Source organism: Takifugu rubripes, chromosome 2 (assembly GCF_901000725.2).
Source record: "Takifugu rubripes chromosome 2, fTakRub1.2, whole genome shotgun sequence".
Classification (NCBI taxonomy): Eukaryota; Metazoa; Chordata; class Actinopteri; order Tetraodontiformes; family Tetraodontidae; genus Takifugu; species Takifugu rubripes.
In genome coordinates this window covers 5,633,615-5,654,658 of record NC_042286.1, presented here as the reverse complement: position 1 = coordinate 5,654,658, position 21,044 = coordinate 5,633,615, and the positions used below count along the sequence as shown (strand labels likewise).

Sequence of the window (21,044 nt, the reverse complement as noted above, 5' to 3'; positions counted from 1 at the left end):
ACAATAAATACCTGACAAACGCTAATGAGTTGTTTGTTTTTAACGTGTTTTTCTGTCAGCAACACAAACCAAATTAAACCCACACCAGCAGAAGTACGGTAGGCTAATATCTACCCCTCGTTCAATGAAGGGCACCCAACCAGGTCCCAGAGGTCACGGGGCAAGAGGCGGGGCCACTTCAGGGTCACCAGGGGATCACGCTAACAACCACGCTAACGACAAACATCCACAACCACACAAGTTATGAAGGTAAAAGTTGTTAATGCATTTCTCCGCATCCCCTACCTTTATAGCATCTTCTCACCCCCCCCCCCCCCCCCCCCCCCCCCCCCCCACACACACACACACACACAAATCCCCTCCCACTCCGTCCACCGGCTGCGTGCCGCTCAGGACCGACATTCATCAGTGACTCAGATGATGGATGCAGCTCGGCACGGCTCCAGTTGGCCTGCAGGTGATGCCTGATGCATTCAGATGTCACCTGGCCGCCCCCCCACCCCCCCACCCCCCCGCCGCCCCCCAGGACTGAACACACAAACACACTTTAAGGTGTTTGACAACATCTCTGCATGGGTGGGACAGTCCTGAAGCTAACTTCGTTACTAACAACAATTACCTGGTGAGACCAACATGGCCTCTATTTAAGCACATATATCGCAGTACAGGAATGTGTGTGTGTGTGTGTGTGTGTGTGTGTGTGTGTGTGTGTGTGTGTGTGTGTGTGTGTGTGTGCGCTGTAGATTGTTGTGTAGATTCCAGGGGAGTTGGGTTAATTGGGTCTGAAAAAGGGGTGGGTGTGTCTCCCTCCTCTACAACAAGCTTATTTACATAGCAAAGCTGTAATTACCCTAACGAAGCCCCTGCCCTGTCACACACACACACACACACACACGCACACACACACACAGTCACCCCCCCCCACACACACACACACACACAGGTTGGAGCTCAATCATGCCAAACCTGTATTTTTCTGCTTCCATTCACTCGTTCATCTCTAATTGAGCGGCTTCATCAGCCGGTTTGTTGCGACGCTCCTGTGGGAGTTTAAGAGGATCCCGGAATCATTCGGCTCCGCCGGATCGCTTCCTTCCTCCTTTTTACGGGCTGAGTCAGAACCGCGCCGCTTGACAGTAAAGGCCTTTTATTAAAAAAGGCAGCAGCTTAGCAGCCGTCAGCGCTAACGACATTTTTCCAACTGTTGTTTCATTTAATCAGAGAAATCGTCGGGCGAACAATCGAAATGGGAAAGAGCAGGAAAACAATCCCCCCCCCCCCCGAGAGGGAAAAAAGCTATTAAAGGAAGATATTTTAGGATGAGGGTGATAAAAAGAAGAGGAAAAGTGAGGCGACCCTGTCTTCCATCAGTGGATCTATGAATGAGGCTGCCCTCTGAGATGCCAGCTATAAATTAAGACCCCTCTTAGCATGTGGTAAAAACAGAATAGGTCCTATTTTTGGGATCCTGTGGAGATCGGAGACGGTGGCATTCCGACATCTGCGTAGATTTCCTCGGAATACGACATGTTCCATCTAATTTGCTTTGATCTCTTTCATTTTACGCATCATCAAAGACTTCTCCGTTGTCTTCAAAGGAACTTTTGCCCATTTGATCTCTACAGTGCTAACTAGCGCTTTAGCAATACTTCTGTCCTCCTCCTGTGTTGGAAACTCGAGTTATTTAAAGGTTTTAGATGATAAAAATGAAATGATTGATCTGTTACTTTCATCAATCAGCTGAAATCAAAGATTTAAAAGGTTTTTCTGGAGTGGGCGGGGCCTATGAGGGACAGATATAAAACTGAATAGTTCCAGTTCGGAATATTAAAGTTTGTAACATTGGGCGCTGCATCGCTAACGCTAGCACGTTTCTTTGTTCCACAGTAGACGACAAATCCTCCATCGGTCTTTTATGTGTTGTTTACGCTACAGTTCGGAGATTAGCGCCGCGTCCATGTGTGTCAGTCGCTAATGCAGATTTTAAGATTAAAGCCTGAGATGGAATCAGGATCCAGTGGCTTCGATTTCACAGGATCCGGCCGCGTGTCATCCATCTTAATTCCGGAGCTGCGGCTCCGGCCAGACTGCTCCCATGTTCAAATTAGCCGTTGCGCCGGGCCGAGAGAAAGATTGATGATGCGGACCGTTCCCGAGCACCTTTGACCACATGAGGCCGGTCGGCCTCCGCGAGCGACGCGCTCCGAGCTGAGGATGCTGCTACGCTAATGCTAACGTGACGTATTAGCGGTCAGTGGTGGTGCTATTCAGAGATGGAGCGTTTGCTAGGGTGCTGCGCAACACCAGGATCAGAACAGTGGAGATGGGGGGGGGTGGGGGGGGCTAAAACTGACCCTAACAGGAGATAATGGAGGGGGGAGGGGGGAGGGGTGCGGGGGGTGGGGGGGGGAAGTATCCTCACACCACATTCTCACAAACCTCAACGCTAATAAATGTAATTGCTGATTGTTGTTGAACTCTAACAATATAACAAAGGTATCCAGTCTTCCTATGCCCCCCCCCCCCCCCGCCCCCCCCTGCCCCCCCCCCCCAGCCATTCCCTCTTTCTGCACTTCCTCTTCCAACAGGAATTTAATCTTTCAAGCCATCGTTGTTTTCCTTCTCCCCTATTTTTACTGCTGCCGCTGCTGCTGTTGCTCGGAGGACCACAGACCGCCTCTGTATGCTGATGCCTCTTCCACCCCCCCTATCTGTGTTTGTCTAACTCGCTCACTGCCTGTCTCTCCACCCAACCCCCCCCCCCCCCCACTCCTCCTCACCCCTCCCTTCTGTCTCTCCGCTGCCTCGCAGCTCCAAGATCCGGACGGCAGTCGAATGGAAGGCTGAGACACGGAGACACATGCATGCAATTACATGCTAACACACACACACACACACACACACACACTCACACACTCACACACTCACACACACTCACTCACACACTCACACACACACGCAAGCCTGCATGCAGAGCAGCAACTGCACGCATGGACGGCGCCGCTCCGTGAACACACACACACACACCTGTAAAATATGTCCCCACACACACCCGTGCTGCAAAGTGTGTGTCTTTGGTGGGGGGGGACATGTCTCCTGCAGCAGGGACAGCAGGAGACAGAGAGCAGGAAATATTCATGAGAGCTGAGACTTTTCCCAGAGATTAAAAATGAAGAAACTGGGAGTTCCTGAGAGGAGGCGGCCAGAAAAGAGAAGATCTGAGACTGTAGGAGTCCTGACGCAGCCGGCCTGGTTCTGACGGGTCGGGGGGGGGGGGACGGCGGGACAGCGCAGCCTTGACCGTCCAGCAGAGCTGCACGTTCACACACTTCAAAGCTCTTTAAAGAGCTCACCTTCCTGATTCCTGAGGCCGGGGGTCTGGTGTGATCTGGTGTGATCCGGTGTGATCCGGTGTTACTCCCCTGGTCAGGCGCATCCTTCCCCAGGGTTACGCTTCAATGGTTAATTAACCCTGGGCGTGTCAGGGGGCGGAGCAAACAATAAACCAATGAGATTGCTGCTCTTTAAGTCAGGTGTGTTGGGTTTGAAAGCTATGCTAGCAGCATCATTGAAAGCTATGCTAGCAGCATCATTGAAAGCTATGCTAGCAGCATCATTGAAGGCTATGCTAGCAGCATCATTGAAAGCTATGCTAGCAGCATCATTGAAGGCTATGCTAGCAGCATCATTGAAAGCTATGCTAGCAGCATCATTTGGCCTCTCAAGCGTCTAGTTCAGATTTCAGAGACTCTTTTATTGGGTCTCACAAAAACCAAGGACCTACCAGAAGACAGAGGGAGGGAAAGAGCCCCCCCCCCCCCCCTTACCCCCTCCATGAGCCCAGGACGTTCACACTTGTCATGTTTGGGTCGTTGGCGCGACACCACGTTTCCTGCAGCTTCCTGATTTTTGAGGACCTAATGTTGCTAATATCATTGCTACTGCTAGTTTATTAGCTTGGATATTTACAGACCGACGCTGTGAGTGAGTCTTTGTTGTCACACAGACATTAAACCCAGTACCAATATTTGCCCCTCATATTTAATGTTCTGTCGGGTCATTTCCATGTGTGACGTTTATGTCAACAACAAACTGGTATTTCCATGGCAACCGCGTTGACCTGGGGAGGAACAAAGAAACGTCAAACGTGAGACCAAAGCTACGTGTTGCGCCTCTCGGCACCGTTTCTTTGCTTCCCCTGACCTGAAAGCGGGCGACAGATGTGCTGACTTGGATGTCAGATTGGATCCAGATTGCAGGTCGTCCTGAAAATGTTTGAACAGTTACGAGACTTTTTTTAAGGAACAACTTCTTCTTTTCATCCCTGGCACCAGCAGGAGCGTGCGCTGGTGTAATTGGCTGCACAGACACGCTGCAGATGTTCGCTCTTTACAGGCAGGACGGAGCCACGGACGGAGCCACGGACGGAGCCACGGACGGAACCACGGACGGGCTTTTCTCAGGTGACCGCCGTGTTTTTGGTCGGTGCCCTGATGACGTTTTAGCTCGTTAGCTCTTGAATGTCGTCACAGCTTCATAACATTTGTTGACCAAAAAGTGCCTTTGTGTTTACGCTAGCTAGCCTGGGTTTTTATTTTGTTTTTAAAAAATCACATTTTCGCCTTTTAGCTCACATATTTTCCCCAGTTTAAGATATTTACGCTAAAATATTCATAATTTTGTGTGTGTGTGTGTGTGTGTGTGTGTGTGTTTGCTCTGCGTCTCTACAGGTGAGACGGGGGGAAACGGCTGTTTGGTGAAGATTCACGCTGTAAAGCTACAGTTTCGACTGTGATGTAAAACAACAAATGTGTGTTGAGTCAAGACACGAGGCCACATCGCCGTGCTATAAGGCTCGTTACTAGCGTCTGCTAGCCTCGTTTGCCAGCTAAAACAGCTCCAAATCAACCTGAAACCACCACTGCTGCATTAGCTGTTATGAGCTACCGATGCTAACAAGCGCTGACACATAAAAACATGTGGATTGTTCCTGGTTCTGACTTGGGTCAGAGAATGTTTCACATAAAGGAAGGAGAACAGTGTTGTGCTGACAGCTAGCTGTGCACCCCCCCCCCCCCTACTGGCAGGCTGCGGTACAGCTCACCCCTCCTGTGGCTGCACATTTGCTGCCTCTGCGGCAGGAACGACCTGATCGTCAGACAAAGAGGAATCAGCACAGCGCTGCTGCGGTCGTTAGCAGCAGAGAGGTTCGGAGCGTCTGCGAAGGTTGAGACACACGTGTTGTTGACGGTCTCACCCTGCAGCTACAACCACAGGGCCTCCGCCCCCCTGCACGGGGCCCCTCAACCCCTCTCTTTCTCTTTTCCTTAGCCAATCTCTCTATCCTCTCTGTTGAATCTCTGTTCCTCTGCCTCTACCACACACACACACACACACACACGCACACGCACACGCACGCACACGCACACACACACACGCACACGCACACACACACACACACACACACGCACACGCACACACTCTACATCCTTTTGCCCGTGCTTACTGCCCATATCTCCCTCCTTTTTCTCCTTCCCCTGTCTCACTCCCTTCCCCCTCTACCTTCCCCCCCCTCAAAAGCACCACCACCAAAACCCCCATTCTTCACTCACTCAGTCACACACACACACACACACACACTCTCACACGCACGCACACACACACTAACCGGTGCTTTATCTCCCTGAGGAGTTGTTCTTAACTCGCTGACTGAGGCATGCTCTGTGTGGAGAATGTTTTGCACGCATGTGTGTGTGTGTGTGTGTGTGTGTGTGTGTGTGTGTTAATGCAGATCGTGCACGGGGGGGGTAGTGGGGTTACCATGTTTTTGTGTGTCTACGCTGCTGACTCCACACATGATCTCCATTAGGGGCTGGCGGGAGCGCACACACACACACACACACACACACACACACACACAGCAGGTATATGTGCATCCACCACGAACTGATCCCATTTCCCCTCTGTGGCTCTTCCACCAACATGTCCTGGTGTCTGAGCAAAGTTTGGGGGATTTTCCCTCCAACGCTCACAGACAGTAAAAGTGACAGTTGGGTCCATTTCAAACCGCCTCCGGTTCGGCCCACCACATCGGGGATGGGGTGACATCATCGCCATGTAAAACCTAATCATTCCTGAGCGACCGCAAGTGTCCTGGGAACCCAGATGTGCTACACGCACAGAAAAGGATGGAGCGCCGAGTTGATGGTAAATATGCAGCTAACGGCTAACGAGGCTACTGAGGAACGGCAAAAGCTAAAAACCTCCCAGGCGGGACGACAGTTTTCAGCGAAATGCTAAAAAAAGAATTACAAAGTGAGTATTTTGGTCTCGCTCCAACCTGTGGCAAGAAAATGGCTGAGAACTCACCGGAGGCCAAGGTGGCTCCGGCCTTACGGCACATTCTGGTTGCCACGCAACGATGGGTGACTGGGGGAGTGACTGGGGTCAGAGGTCAGGTCCAGCCAAGGGTCCAGGAGCTTGTTTTGGAGTATTGTTATAGGTGTTAGAACTGAAACTACACAACTTAGAACTGCTTGAATACACAGTTGCTGGTTGCTATTGCTGATGATAAATACCTTTTATTGCAAGAAACTTCCAGATTTTTATATTTCTGTGGCAAACTAGTAAAAAAACAAACCCAGTGACGCGTCATTTAGCACCAACAGGCTGATTAAATGCTTATTCTGTAGCTGGACGTGAACAATTAACCTGTTGTGAGGTTTTCAGGGCCCAATCTGTGACGCTAACATGTTTAACGGGGCATGTTGCACATCTGGGCTGTGGTACCTCTCCCATTATCAGTTAAATGATCGCCGTGGTGATACAGCACAAATGATGGAGCAGGCATTAGCATTAGCATTAGCTCTGAAGGTGGCTTCTCATTCAAGATTCAAGATTCAAGATTCAAGATTCAAGATTCAAGATTCAAGATGTACTTTATTCATCCCCGTAGGGAAAGTGAATTGTAGTAGCAGCCTAACGTGGATTAATATAACTGTCGTCTAGGTTTGTATTTACAAAGTATAGAAACAGAATAAATAAATACAAATAACATTAGAACGTAATAAGCATATATACAGCATATATTATAAGCATATATATATATATATATATATATATATAATATACATATTATAATATATACATATTATAAGCATATATACATAAATATAGAATAAAATAGAAATAAAATTACAACATAAACATTAGACAATTATTGTTGAGTAGGTTAGGATGAGTTATACAGTCTGATGGTGGACAGCAGGAATGACTTCCTGTCCCGTTCCTTAGAGCAGCGAGGCTGCAGGAGTCTGTTGCTGAAGCTGCTTCTCAGTTTGTCCACTGTGTTATGGAGGGGGGGGGGGGGGGGGGGGGGGGGGCTGTCCATGATTGTCCGCAGTTTCAACACCATCCTGTCCCTCACCACCTCGTCCAAGTTATCAAGTCTACAGCCAACAACAGACCCTGCCTTTTTAATGGGTTTGTTGAGTCTGTTAGCATCCTTAGCTTAGCCTGCTCCCCAGCACACTACAGCAAAGAAGATGGTGCTAGCCATGACAGACTGGTAGAACATGTGGAGCATCCTGCTGCAAACACTGAACGACCTGAGTCTTCTGAGGAAGTAGAGTCTGCTCATGGCCTTCTTGTAGACAGCATCGGTGTTTGTGGACCACTCCAGTTTATTGTCCAGCTGAACACCCAGGAACCTGTAAGATGAGACTATTTCCACATCCTTCCCACTAATGCAGACTGGGGAGGGAGGGGACTTGCTTTTTCTGAAATCCACCACCATCTCCTTCGTCTTGGTCACGTTGAGCTGCAGAAGGTTCTCCCTGCTCCACCTGACAAAACTCTCCACAAGGTCCCTGTATTCATCCTCCTGTATTCATCCTCCGTTCTCCACACACCCGACTATGACTGTGTCATCCGAGTACTTCTGGAGAGGACATGTCTCAGAGTGGTACTGGAGGTCAGCTGTGTAGGTGGTGAACAGAAAGGGGGACAGCACAGTTCCTTGGGGAGCCCCTGTGTTGCTCATCAGGGGGTCGGACACACATCCATCTGCATCTTCTCCAACTGAGCCCTCAGCAGTCTTGGCTGGATGGTGTTGAAGGCAGAAGAGAAGTCCAAGAACATGACCCGCACTGTGGTGTTTAGTCTGTCCGAGGAGGACTAAGCCCTCTGTAGCAGGTATATCAACCCCCACCTTGGGCTGGGCTGAGGTGTGTCGGCACCAGCCGCTCCACGACCTTCATAATGTGGGAGGTCAGTGCTGTCTGTGGTGTGATGCAGCTCCCTGATCAGTTGTTTAAACAACCAGATATAAACTTGCACAAATGCTATCTTAGCGTCCTGCTGTTAGCTTTAGCTCACTGTTGCTGCACACAATGATCGTACTCTTTCAGCTAGTTAGCAGCCACCAACCACTGGTTACTGCCAAACTAGTCCTTTGGAAAAGCGCGACCTCGACCAGGCCTCCGAGAAAAAAAAAACAACACACAATTATTTCATGTGTTTCATCGGCTCCAAACCTCATAAATCCTAAGAAGATTACGGGGGTCTGAAGACCATGATGGGGGGGGGGGACCAAAAAGGAAAATGACCACTGAATGGATAACAATAAACATTCCATTTAACATTTAAGCTATTTTTGTCCCCCAAACTGCCATCAAAGTCAATTCAAAATAAGGCAAAGTGAACTAGCTGTGGCAAGATGGGCTCCTGAGTTAGCATGCTGGCTAATAGCTAAAGATTTTTGCAGTGCAAACTGCGAAAACAACTGGAGCGCAGCGATATTGACCCGGTTAATTTGGTGCTGACGTATCACCAGAAGTATGAGCATGACACACTGAATTCTGGGGATGGTTCACCCAGAGCAGCGGAGCGTGCACGGGACATGTGCACGGGACACAAACACGCTGCAGGTACGCGTTCAGAGCTCTGCACCCCAAAGTTGGCGACGCAGACGCGTGACATCTGAGGCCGGCGCGGAGTCTCTCTCCCCGTGCACGCGACAGTAGCTGCAAAAACAAAGGCAGCGCGAGAGATAATCAGTCTTAAGTCCTCATCTAAACTACCCCCGGCCTGTCCAATGGCTGCTGGCCCTGGGGATTGTGCTGGAGTTTTAATCCACTTAAAAGCAGAGGACCTCTGCTGCTGTTTCCAAGGGGCTTGACCCACCATGCACGCACACACCTATGCACACGCACGCACGTACGAGGCGGCGCGCACTCGCATGCAGCACGGTGCAAAGATCCAGCCGCTCTTCGTACGCACCGTGTTTTTATTTATTCCCACATTCGAATGTCCCCCAGACTCATTTCTGATGGTTCATAAATTGGCAATAAAGAGGTTGGGTAGACTTTTCAAACTTTATTTGGCAAGAAGGCAGCGGGAGGGCATAAACATGACAGATGTGCAGGATTTCTAGAGGAAGACTACAGTAATTCCACCATTGTTCAACTCTACTTTGTGCCGTCGGCCTCCTGCAGTTGCGCGTCTGTGTGTGAGGGGGATGTTACTTCCCCGGCTTTAATGACACAAGACCTTTAAACAGGAATTTGCTCGATTTATTCACACTGCTCCGATTGAAGGACTACAAAATATAAACACGACACGACGTGGCTCCTGATCATCTGTTGAAAATCAATGGAAGAAATTGTTTTGATGAATAAAAATGGAATTTGGTTATTTTTTTAATGGCTCATTGTGCGCCGCGGACACAATATCAGACTTTTTCCCCCTCTTTTTGCTCCAACGTTTGTCGTTATCTAATTTGAAATGTACTAATTCCTTATTCTTGCGGAGGGAGGCGAACCACTGACTTGAACAGCTGCTTCATGACCCAAAAAACTGTCAGTCTTTCCCTGGAATAAATTGTGGAATATACCACCTTTGGGTACAGAGGGGCAACGGACGCGTCCATTTTCAAGGGAGCCGGCTTCGCGGAGAACTACGAACGTTTTGGACCAACAGCAGACCGCAGCGTGCCTTATAAAAGCGCTGTAGCTGAAGGCAGCGCGTGGTGGTGGGTGAAGCAGCGCGAACGGGGCGGCGGCCGAAGCGGACCCCCCCGTGTTTCTGCGCCATGTTTCTGTAGGACCCATAGTAGAATCAATTCAGCGAGAGGGGAGCTTGAAACCGTCCGCTCGCGCTTCGCTCCGACTCTGAGAGAAACACAGTCGAAGTGAGCAGAGCGGCCGCAGCACAGCCGCACCACAGTGCCGCTGCGATCACCGGCGGAAAATAGCAACGGCTCTCTGCTCCGAATCACAACCATCCTCCACGAAGCGACGCGCGCGCGCCCAAACGCACTTCCCCGGCCGTGTCCGTGCATCGACGGGAACCGTTTAAAAAAAACAAAAAAAAACCCAACACAAAATCAGTGGGAATCGACTCCCTAAGTGTGCACGACCCCACCAGAGAGCGCCTCTGGAACACTGGCGCGGCTCAACACTCATAAAGTTGCACCAACTTTAAGAGCAACACTAGTTTCCGTCTGCGCGTGTTCGGGGAAAGTGGCCGGATGCCTCCGTGGGGCGAGGGGAATGAAAACACGATGCACGAGATAGTCAACTGACGCTTCTTCGCGCGTGTACGTGCATGTTTTGTTTTGTTGTCTTTCCAGTAAGTTGGAAGTGGGCTTACACACGCACCGTGCGCGCTGGTGCCGTGGCCCTCGCTCGTTCTGCGCGTTGGCGGCAGCAGGACACACACGCACCAGCCTATCTGCACCGCATCAGCTGACGTGCCTTGCTCAAGGGCATCTGTTGACGAACGGGGTGGGGAGCACGGATCCTCATAGAAGCTGACGTTGTCATACACGCTTGCATCAGTGGCGACGTGCAGTGGATCCAGTGGAGAGGAGACGTCTCCGGGACTTAAAGTAACAAAAGCAGCAAACTCCCGCCTTTGGATGAGGGAAGGCGCGTGCGTGGGGGGAGTTTGGTGGAGGTGGAGGGGGGGGGGGGGCATCTATGTCAGGTCACATTAGAGGAACCAGTGTAACCTTTTGAACGCCATCACCTGCTGTCGCTGAGCAGGTAAAGGACAGAAGTTCTCCTGGACCGGCCGGATTTGGACCGACTGTTCTTGCTAACGAGGTTCAACACAAATCCACGTGCGCCCCCCCCCCCCAAATTTGCTGCGTATCTCAAAAACTCGAGTCATCCTGGCGAGACACCGAGGACAGATATACAAGCACAGCCACCAGCCTGCAACTTTCTCCAAGTTCTCCTCAGAACCGGAGCATTAGCTCGCCCTGTTAGCTCGCGGTCATGAACGCCAGTCTCATTTATTTCCGATGCTGTTTCCCGCCAGTATCACATGACTAACACGTGCGCTGTAATCCTTGCACGGGCGTGCTGGGACGTGCCCGGGCGAGGAGGTGCCTTTTCCACGCCACCGGCCAATGTCACCTTCACGCGTGGCTCGGTGGCGGGAGCATCCTTCAGAACCTAACAGATTAGCTTTGCAGGGATGTTGATGAGGTCATCACTTCCCAAGGTCACACCTACACCACCCTTCCTATAGGCGCCGACCCCCCTCCCCCTCTCCACCCCTTCAGAGGCTCGTACGCGCCTCCCGCCTGCGAGCAGATCGGAATAAGGCCGAATCAGCCACATCCAGCAGGATCAGTGAGTCCGGGACACGGGCCCCCTCAGGCTCCGTCGGCCCCGCGAGCGGGTCCCCGAACATCCTGGCCCTGACAGTCGGCCCCCGTACATCAGGCCCACACCTCTCTGTTCCTGCTTTGATGGATGAGGGAACATTCCATGAGGGTTTTAGTCTGTCAAGACCTATTTTTTTTCCTTGCTTTCCCTCCACTGCAGCTGGAGCTTGACCTCCTTTGTCAGGGTAGAAACCACTTAGGGGTCACGAGAGCGGCGCTAGTGTCACTTTTCCAGGTTCGGCCCAATACCGTCTCCATTCCTGGCGCAGCAGGAAGTCACTGGCTGACCCGTGAGCCACTCCAGCGGTTGCGGTACCAAAATGGCTCCAACATCTGGGATGTTATGGCCATAGTTGGACATAACGAGGCCCGAACCATAAAAGCCTCCTGCTTTAGCCCTGCCACCGCTCTGCCGCTGGAGCTTCACCTCCCCTGACAGTGTCTTGAATGAGCCGGTAAGAGCGGCGGTGTCCTGCAGCAACCCCACCACAGACGGACCGGCACCGGCTACCACATCTGTGCTGTGCCGGTTCTCCATGGAAGGCCACGTCTCCCTCTCTGCATCCCTCCCTCCTCTGGAGACAATGAAGGCATTGAGGCAAATCTGCCTCCAAAGCCCGCGAGCAACAGACAGCCGGCTTTGTTTGGCTGCAGCACACACACACACACACGCACACACACACACACCAAGCCAGAACAAACGCATCTGCGCGTGGGAACACAAGTATTTGCGTATCTGTGCGTAAATGTGTATCTGAGATGTCGACGTCAGGTGGGGGGGGCACAGGAGGGGCGGCCTGGGCTCTTCGTGGCCCAACAGGTTGCTCTGTCAACATCATCACCTGCGCTCTGCCTTGTTGCTCTGAAATCTGAGAGCGGATCTGTCAGCACTCACCTGCCCTCCGATTATTAAAAAAGGAGTAAAACAAATAGGAGCGCTCCTCGTTCTCTGGTGCCCCCTCCCAACTCTCAGGAACCTGGCCGCACCAGGGGACCTTGGGTGCATCTACGGTCCAGGACGGTCCTGGTTGGCCTTCTGAGATGATTGCAGGTCTCCAGCTACCAGAACCTCCTTGGCTTTGCTGTTGTTGGGGCTGTGCTCGACCTTCTCCCAGAATCCTCCCTGGAGCTGTGAAACACGGACCAGGACTGAAGCAACAGCCAGCCAGGAGATCTCGGCTCCTCCCGGGCTCCTGCAGAGCGTCACAGAACCGTGCGGGAGGTCCAGGAGGTGCGGAGGGTCACTGGAGGTCAGTTTAGAGCATTTCAATGTCCTCAAATCCGTGAAGCTGGTTGGTGAAGCCGTTTCCGAAGGGATGGCGCCATCTAGTGGCCGGAAACCACCAGGACAACAGGAGGTCAGAATAAATATGCTTTACTGAGGTCTGTGCGCTGGACACAGGTGAACCACGACAACAATCACAGCGGAACAGCTTCAGACACAACATTCAAACCATCGAGGAATGCTGGGACACGCTGGGAGCCTCTCATGGCAGCACCGCCCCGTGTTAGAGTTGGACTCCCCAATCAACCGTTCCCCAAACAGCCCGGCGCCGTTCGGACGGTTGTGACGATGCAGCTGATGAGTCTAGCCAGGCGGGAGATCAAAGAAAAACAAAACCCCGGTGAAATCAAAGCGAGCGTGAGGTGTGACCGTGGAACGCGGAGAGGCGAGCAGCAGCACCGCTTGTGGAGGATCAGCAGGTCCAAGTTTTAATGGCAGCAAAAAAAAGGAGCTGATTTGACCTTTGACTTCTGGGACCCGACGCCAGCTGTGGCATTAACAGACTCGATATTGTACAACATCTGGGCTGATGCTATATCGGCACAAGAGAAAAGTGTGTGTTCAGGCACAGTTGGAGGTAGAGTTATGTGGTGAAAAGTAGCACACCGAAGGTCTTTAGCCGCTCCTAACGTTAGCTTTGCAATAAGGTTACTTCATTAAATAGCATCTGGAGCATTTCTTCAGTAGCACCTTGCTGGTTGTGAGAACACTGTAATGCAGTTATTTCAGTATCACCCGCGTCTCCGTCGTGGACGCGTGCGCTCAGTTTTTAGCGTGTCCTGTGTAGCGGTGCAGAAGAGGCCCAGCTTCATGTGGAGAAGGTTCGCACCATCTTCACCGCCACCTTCAGCATGGCGGTGCTACGAGACCCCGTCTTGCTCCTCATCCTCAGGCTCTGGCAGGCTCCCGGGACAGGGCTCCATGGTAACGGCGACGCCCATGCCGCTGCGTCCGACGGGCATGTCGGCGATGCGCTTCCATTCGTTTCTGTCGGGGCAGTAACACTCGACGCTGGACAGGAAGCCCTGCTGGTTGAACCCCCCTGCAACATTTGGAGATAAGATTATTAAAAGGAAATTTAAGGCTACAGAATGAGACCAGAGATCGAGCTTTCCTAAACAACTGTTATTCAGGACCATATTCTGAGACCAACAGGTGGAAATGTCTCAAACTGCTGCCGACTAAAACAAGAACGACCGGTGAACACCAGGGGGCGCTGTGTATCTTCTGGTAGCATCGAGGCTGGTTACATGAGGCCATTTTGACAAAAGTTCTGCAACATTTTGAAGACCGACTGACTTACCAAAGACAAAAATGCATCCCTGGTGCACCGTGACCCCGTGCGCACTGCGACACTGGTGCATGGAGGCCCTGGGCTCCCAGATGTTCCTGGCTACGTTGTACCGCTCCACAGAACACAGCTGGTTCTGTCCGTTGTACCCTCCTATAGCGTACAGGTATGAGTTCAGGCACACCAGCCCTGCACACAGAAAAAGCTCCTTGAAGCACCAATTTTAGACTTTTTTGACAGCGATCACAAAGCTGGAGGGTTCCATCTTGCTCTGATCTGATTCTCCATCTCACCCAGGCCGCTGCGGGTGGTGCTCATCGGCGCCAGCTGCTGCCAGGTGTTGGTGTCGGGCTGGTACCTTTCAGCAGTGTTCCAGCGGGTCTGCCCGTCGTATCCCCCCACCACATAGAGGAACCCTCCACACGCCGTGACTCCAGCACCCAGACGAGCCACCGACATGGGGCAGACGAAGGACCAGCGGTTGGACTCCGGGTCCCACCTGCGGCATGAAAGCTCTCAACATACGTGCAGAATTGTCACGGCGACCATTAAAAAATGGTTAAACTCTGGTCGGTCATGCAAACGTAAACGGTCCAGAGTCCCGGGGCTGCCCGCATCAGTCGACCTGCACCAGCCGGTCCGCTATAAGTGGATTAGATGAAGCTGCCAACCGTGTTTGGCAACGATTGACAAGCTTTATTGGTGGCCGACGGGGTGTTTACACTCTGAACCCCTCCGATGGACCCAAGGAGTGTGAAGGAGTCTTTGGACTTCAATCGCCAAAGGGTGGCAGGACTGGGATGTTCGCTTAGCTTAGCATAACGGTTCGCGCAACTTAACCTGAGACGCGGAACAACAATGAACCCATCCTGTTCATTTAATCTGCATAAAAAAGCTGATTGACAGCTTTATGGCTGTGATGTGTGCTGGCGTTTGGGCAACCTGAAGGCGGGAGATTGGTCAGTGATTACGGAGTTATACTGGCTCAGGTCTCGGTACCGGGCACATCGGAGCTGCAGGAGGAGCTGCTCTTTTTAAAACCCAGAAACAGGCAAAGCGGTTCTGAGAAACCTGATAGTCCAAGTGTCCTCTGACCTGACACTGAGCCCTACTGCACACGTCCTAACAATGACAGGAAGCTCAATTTAGTACATTTTAGGGGCATTCGACCATCTTACCTCTCTGCTGTGTTGTGATGCGTGGAGCCCTGGGAGCCCCCGACGGCGTAGATGCAGCCGTCCACTACGCCCACCCCCACCCTGTTCCTGGGGGTGTTGAGGGACGCTCGCTGGCTCCACTGGTTGGTCATGGGGTTGTAGCAGCACAGCATGCTGGATTCAGTGTTGGTCTGGAGCGTCAGGTTCCTGCCTCCCACCTTAAAAACAAAGCGCGGCGGCTCACAAATCGACCCCGGCCGCTCTGATATTGAACAGGACAGAAGCTCCTACGGTGTAGAGGAGTCCGAACAGGGCGCAGGCGCCCAGCCCGCTGCACGGGGACGCCATGTTGGCCAGTTTCAGCCAGACGTTCCCCCTGGGATCATACGCCTCCATCAGGGCCAGAGAATGCTGCCTGTACCTGAGCAGAACCGGGTCAAACTTGAGCAGGAAGACCTGGTATGTGTGCAGATGCAAGCGGACACCTTGTTCCATTGTGTGTGTTTCATAATGGGTAAACCAGCTGGAATGCAGAGCGGACGTTCTCACAACGGCCACTAGGGGTCAGGCTTAATCACATTCTGGCCCCATTTATTATTATTATTTATTCTGGCCCCACTATTATAGATGTGTTACAGCACTATCTCACCAAAATAATTCCATTACATGCAAGAGCACTACTAATGTCTTGGATATAATAAGTCCTCTTATTGAAGGGTATTATCGATTCTATTAAATGCCAGCCAATTATTATTACGAATGTAAATTAATGGGAATAAGGCGCCCCAGAGCTGTAAAGCTCTTGGGTAATAATGGAAATAGTAAAATAGCTGTTATAGAATGTTGGTAGTACCCTCCGGCCACATAGATCAGCTGAGTTCCACGGTTGGGTGCAGGCGGCAGCTTCCTCAAGGTCATATCCTGGAAGATTTTTGACAGGAAGTCCTTGCAGGCGTTGGCCTGGATGGAGAGAGGAGGCAGATAAGAACGGCGAGGTGAAATGAGTTGAGGCAGCGCGGCGGTTTACCTTGCTGAGGATGGGACAGGACAGGAGCTGGTTCTTCAGGAACTTTGGGGGCAGGGCGTAAATGTGGACAGCGTTCAGGAGGGCGTGTAGGTACTGGGCCCTGCCCTCCATGTCCCAGCGCACCCAGTCTGTGCAGGCCTTGTACACCTGGGGAGGAATCAAGCGTGAAGGGAGAACTGGGAGCAAACGGGCTCAAATAAAGGTCGGTTGGTCGGCGACACACCTCAGACTCACACAGAACCTTCAGACTGTCCTGACTGATGAGCTCCAGCAGCTGGCAGTGAGACAGGCTGAAGAATTCCTCTTCTTTGGTTACCTAGGTTACAGGGACACGTCAGGACACCACGGCACGGCAGCGTGGACAGAGAACAAGGAGGTCCCACGCGATTAACGAGCAACAGCGAGGATGTGGCCTCCCCCACCTCGCTGAAGTGCGTGTTGATGTAGTCTCGACACCAGCGGTGCAGCTCCACGCAGCCGATCTCCTCAGCGAAGCGGGCGATGCCAATGGCGTTGGCGGGCTCCACGTGTTTGGTGAGGAAGTCACAGCACGCCTTGGCCACGTCCTCCACCTGGTACCTTGGAGAAGACCACAGCAGCGTGAGGGCACGGCTCCTCCGGACCTCAGCCGCCCCCTTTTTAAGCACGTTACCTCATAGCAGCCAAGAGGAGGTGCAGCACGCACTTCTCCCCCACCGTGATGTGGGAGGTGTAGGCAAAGTCTATGAGCCTCCCCAACACCTGGGGGCAGACGTCGCACAGCGTCACCTCGGGGGCCGAACACTCTCTGAAGCTGCTGGTGAACATGGCTCTGAAGTACGGGCTGCAGGAGGCCAGGACCACCTTGTGCACCTGCGTGGAGACAGAAGCAGAAGACGTTCTGTCCACCGTCCAGCGTCATCCAGGGTGTGACAGAGGGAGTTTGACGTCTCACCTTGAAGTCCACTGTTTTGTCCTTGTAGGTGACGTGCAGCACCAAGTCGCAGAGCAGCTCCTGCTGCCTGAACTCCTCCATCACCTTCATGGACCTGGACGCGTGAGTCTCCACCGTGTAGTCCAGGTAACCAGAGCCGTGCATGGAGGGGACCACGATGGCTGAGAAATCAGAGTCGCATATGGGGCGTTTCTTCCTCATAGGGCAGTGCATTCTGGGAGATCCGCTTTCAATGGTCAATTATCTGCTCAGTTTTAGTTTTTTTACAGTTCAGAGAATTCAGATTTAATCCCATGGGGATGAATTTCAATGGAGGAAATTCCATTTAATCAAGGCACCAACGCACATATCGGGGTTTGTTTTTACCATCCATTTGGTTGCAAAGTTTAAGCAAAAAGTCTCTCAGCAAATGGACAATTTCCAAGAAATCAGCGAGGTGAGGAGGCGAGGGAATTATCCATCAGTGGTCCCGGCAGGAAGAGCCGGCAGTAAAGAGAAAAAGTCACCGGGAGCGTCCTGGAATTCCATCAACTCGGAAGGTTCTCTGCACAAACACACTCGGTAAACACATCTGCACCCCGACGTCCCATCCAAACATCCAGCGTCCAACATGATGGCACGAGTGTGAGCCAGGATCTGCAGGCAGCAAACACACACGTCAGTCCAAAGGCATCGTCGGAAAACCGTCCAGGAGGTCGAGGCTCGCAGGAGAAGCGGGAGCAGACTCATGCAGTCGAATACCCTGCAGAAATAAAGGCCACGAATAGGCTGAGGTTCACAGAAAAGACTGGCTTTTAGCAGGCTGTTCCACAACTACACACTCCCCGTGTGTGAGCATGCACGGCTGTACTGGGGACACACACTCACGCTTTCAGTTCCCTGCAGAACTGAACCGGCGTAAAGAATTTAGCTTCACTCAAACATAAAAATAGGAATCATCACAGTGGGGGTTGGACAAACTTAAGGTGGTAATTGTGGAGGTCGGTTTGATGTTTGACTCTGGAGGGCTGAAGGTAGAGAGGGGAAGGTCAAAGGGCCTCTCATCAGACACACTCACAGACACAGGTAATGTGACTGCTGTCTCAATAAACCTCAGGAACCAGGAGAGAACATCCATACTCAACATCCATGAAAGGTCTGAACTCAGAATTCCTGCGTTCCAAGCTGCAGATCTCCCAGCATTCAGAACAGTCAGGGCTGACTTCTGTTCAGGGTGCAGTAAACCCCCCCCCCCCCGCCGCACTGACTAAACCCACCTCCTGCTGACACAACTTTTTACCAGGCAGAGTGCGAGAATGATACCGCCGTTCTGGTTTCCGTGGTTGTTTTTTCTGTGTGGAGTGCAGCTTTGCATGGTTGCACAACCAAATCTGTTCAGCCTGGGGCCGTTTCAGCCGGTCATATGACCCAGAGAGTGGGGGGGGGGGGGGGGGGGGGGGGGGGGAGAAATACAGGGAGATATTAAGGGAGAGAAAATGCTCCTCCCTGAGTAATCATGCAGAGTTCTGGGAGTGTAATGATGAAAATGTGTGATTGAGTGTGTAATACAGCCGTCGGGGAGACGTTGGCTGTGAGAGCGTTAACAACTGACACGTCTGTACGTTTGCTTTGGTTAACACTAGCTTGCTTTAACCTCTTTGCACAGTTGTTACTCGTCGTGTTGTAAGGTCGCTATGGCGATGCGTCTTGTTGCTTCTGGAAGCTGCCACAAGTGTTCAACATGGACTGCATAAATTCTGTGGACAAACAGCCTCAGTTAATGTTAGCTAATGTTAGCTAATGTTATTCTGCTTTTAAAGGGAAATCATGTTTGCCCAAGGGCCCAGCTGAACCACTCGTTTGTGTCTCAGGACCGACACCTGCAAAGAGTAGTTGCTTTTACTTAAAGTAGTGACACAAACTTTTTTTTTTCCTCATATTTTTTTTAAGAATAATTTGAGTACCTCAAAGTGTGAAGTTGTGTCCTGTTTTCATGATCCGATCAGAATTAATCAATGAAGAGAAACTGCTCCCAGTGAAGCAAACACACGTTAACCATTGACAGTTTTTGGGAGATAGTCTGGGAAGAACTCAACCTGGACGGTCAACACCTTTGACCTGACGGCAGGACTGTCTGCTAACCCTCCGAAACGTGCTGCGTGACAATGCCAGTTTCCTCTTGTCTTTTTTTAACACCAGCTGCCATGTCATCAATCAGCTGAGGCCAAAAAGGTCACTGACCTCACACCTCTCTGAGCATGAGAACAGTGAATTCACCACCCGGTAAATGAGCGTACGGCATGCTAACACCGCCTTCCCTTCACTTAAAAAGTCACAAATTTACAGATTTTTATATCATTTAAATAAATGCTAACATTGCTCTCCCTCTGCTGGTGTTAAATGGTGGCTCCTTTTACAGCTGCAGGAGGTTTGTATTCAAACCCTGTTGTCTGTTTAAGGATTAGCACCAGCTGATGTTTAAACTCTGGCATCCCAAACTGATCCTCAGCCAAGAACAATGCTGGGAATCAGCAGAGGTGTCTTGATTCCCATTTATTTATGCATCCGATTATATTATTAAAGGCTAAAATCTATCATTTGCTGGTGTTGACTGAATTTTATTGCCATGCTGACAAAAAAAAGAGATCCCTGTGCTGAATTTCTGTCAAATAATCAAACCTCCGAGTTTTCAAGGCCAAAGTTTGTGTCTCAACACCCTCCAGAAAACAGGTTGGAGAAACTTCCCAGGCTGGAGATAAACACAGATAAAGGGATAAGAAAGAAGATCGCAGCCCGAAAGTGAGCAAAGTGCGTTAATTACACAATTGTGTAATTTACAGCGGCGTAAAGTGGGAAATTGCACACAAAGAAATGAGCAAAAATCACGTGCAGAACCCGGATTAAAGTTTCATTTCCCTCCCTGGAGTCTGCGCACAAATGAGGAACTGATCTCAGCCATTTGCAGTCCAGCTGGCTCAAACGGCTCATAAATAACTTTCATTCCTCAAGAAAAAGCGACCTTATGGCCGCCGGGGAGACGGATCACATGAACAGCTTGACTGTCAACGGTGATCTCCCAGAAGGGCGCGTCCACTTTAGTGCGTAAAGACTCAGAAGGAGGGTGACAGTTGGACAGCAACGGGTTCACTCACCTAAACAATCAGCTGTTTTTACTCCATAACAACTAAAGAAAAAGCAACTGCCGGTGCTTCGTTCCGATTACGCACGACTGCGTCCGACCGCAGCTCTGTTTCCACCCTGGCGACCGGTTCGGTGGCGGCTCCTTCCTCTTCGCGTCAAATGACAACCAAAAATTGTAGCTCTGTCGAGAGTTGCTGCCGCAGACGCGCGTCTAAGAGCCGAGTGGAAGGAGGGGGGAGAGAAAGGGGGAGGAGGGCAGAAAAGGGTGCATCAACGTGACTCTGCAGTCCGCTCCAGGAGCCGCATGCGGCGGCCAGCAGCCATGTCCGGAGACGCGGCAACAAGTGAGCAGCAACATTCCTCAAAGTGAAAGTGTCTAGTGACTAGAGGAGGAGGAGCAGGAGAGGGGAGGAGGAGGAAGATGAAGTTCCAAATGAAATTAGGATGATGCATCGGATTAATTACTGTTCAATTTGAGTTATATGTGAGTCTAAAGGGCAGAAAACAGGCCTCTTTCCCAGTAGACCCTGAAATATGGTGACCCTGGTGATAGAGG

General features: G+C 51.3%; 1 protein-coding gene across 2 annotated transcripts; it reads right to left on the bottom strand.

Annotated features, from left to right (window-relative positions):
- Positions 1–10,271: 10,271 nt before the first annotated feature.
- On the bottom strand, positions 10,272–20,838 carry keap1a (kelch-like ECH-associated protein 1a). 2 transcript variants are annotated; one of them, XM_011618924.2, is made up of 12 exons: positions 20,500–20,838; positions 17,369–18,110; positions 17,087–17,286; positions 16,857–17,013; positions 16,658–16,750; positions 16,435–16,581; positions 16,261–16,367; positions 15,699–15,828; positions 15,429–15,625; positions 14,544–14,749; positions 14,263–14,439; positions 10,272–14,001 (listed from the first exon to the last, which is right to left on the bottom strand). In XM_011618924.2, exons 2-12 carry the CDS (start codon positions 17,579–17,581, stop codon positions 13,820–13,822), a joined length of 1,809 nt encoding a protein of 602 aa, XP_011617226.1. In that variant the 5' UTR covers positions 17,582–18,110; positions 20,500–20,838; the 3' UTR covers positions 10,272–13,819. The 2 variants fall into 2 exon arrangements, with proteins under 2 accessions (XP_011617226.1, XP_029687075.1); XM_029831215.1 differs by having other exon boundaries at positions 17,369–18,004.
- Between the last annotated feature and the right edge of the window lie 206 nt (positions 20,839–21,044).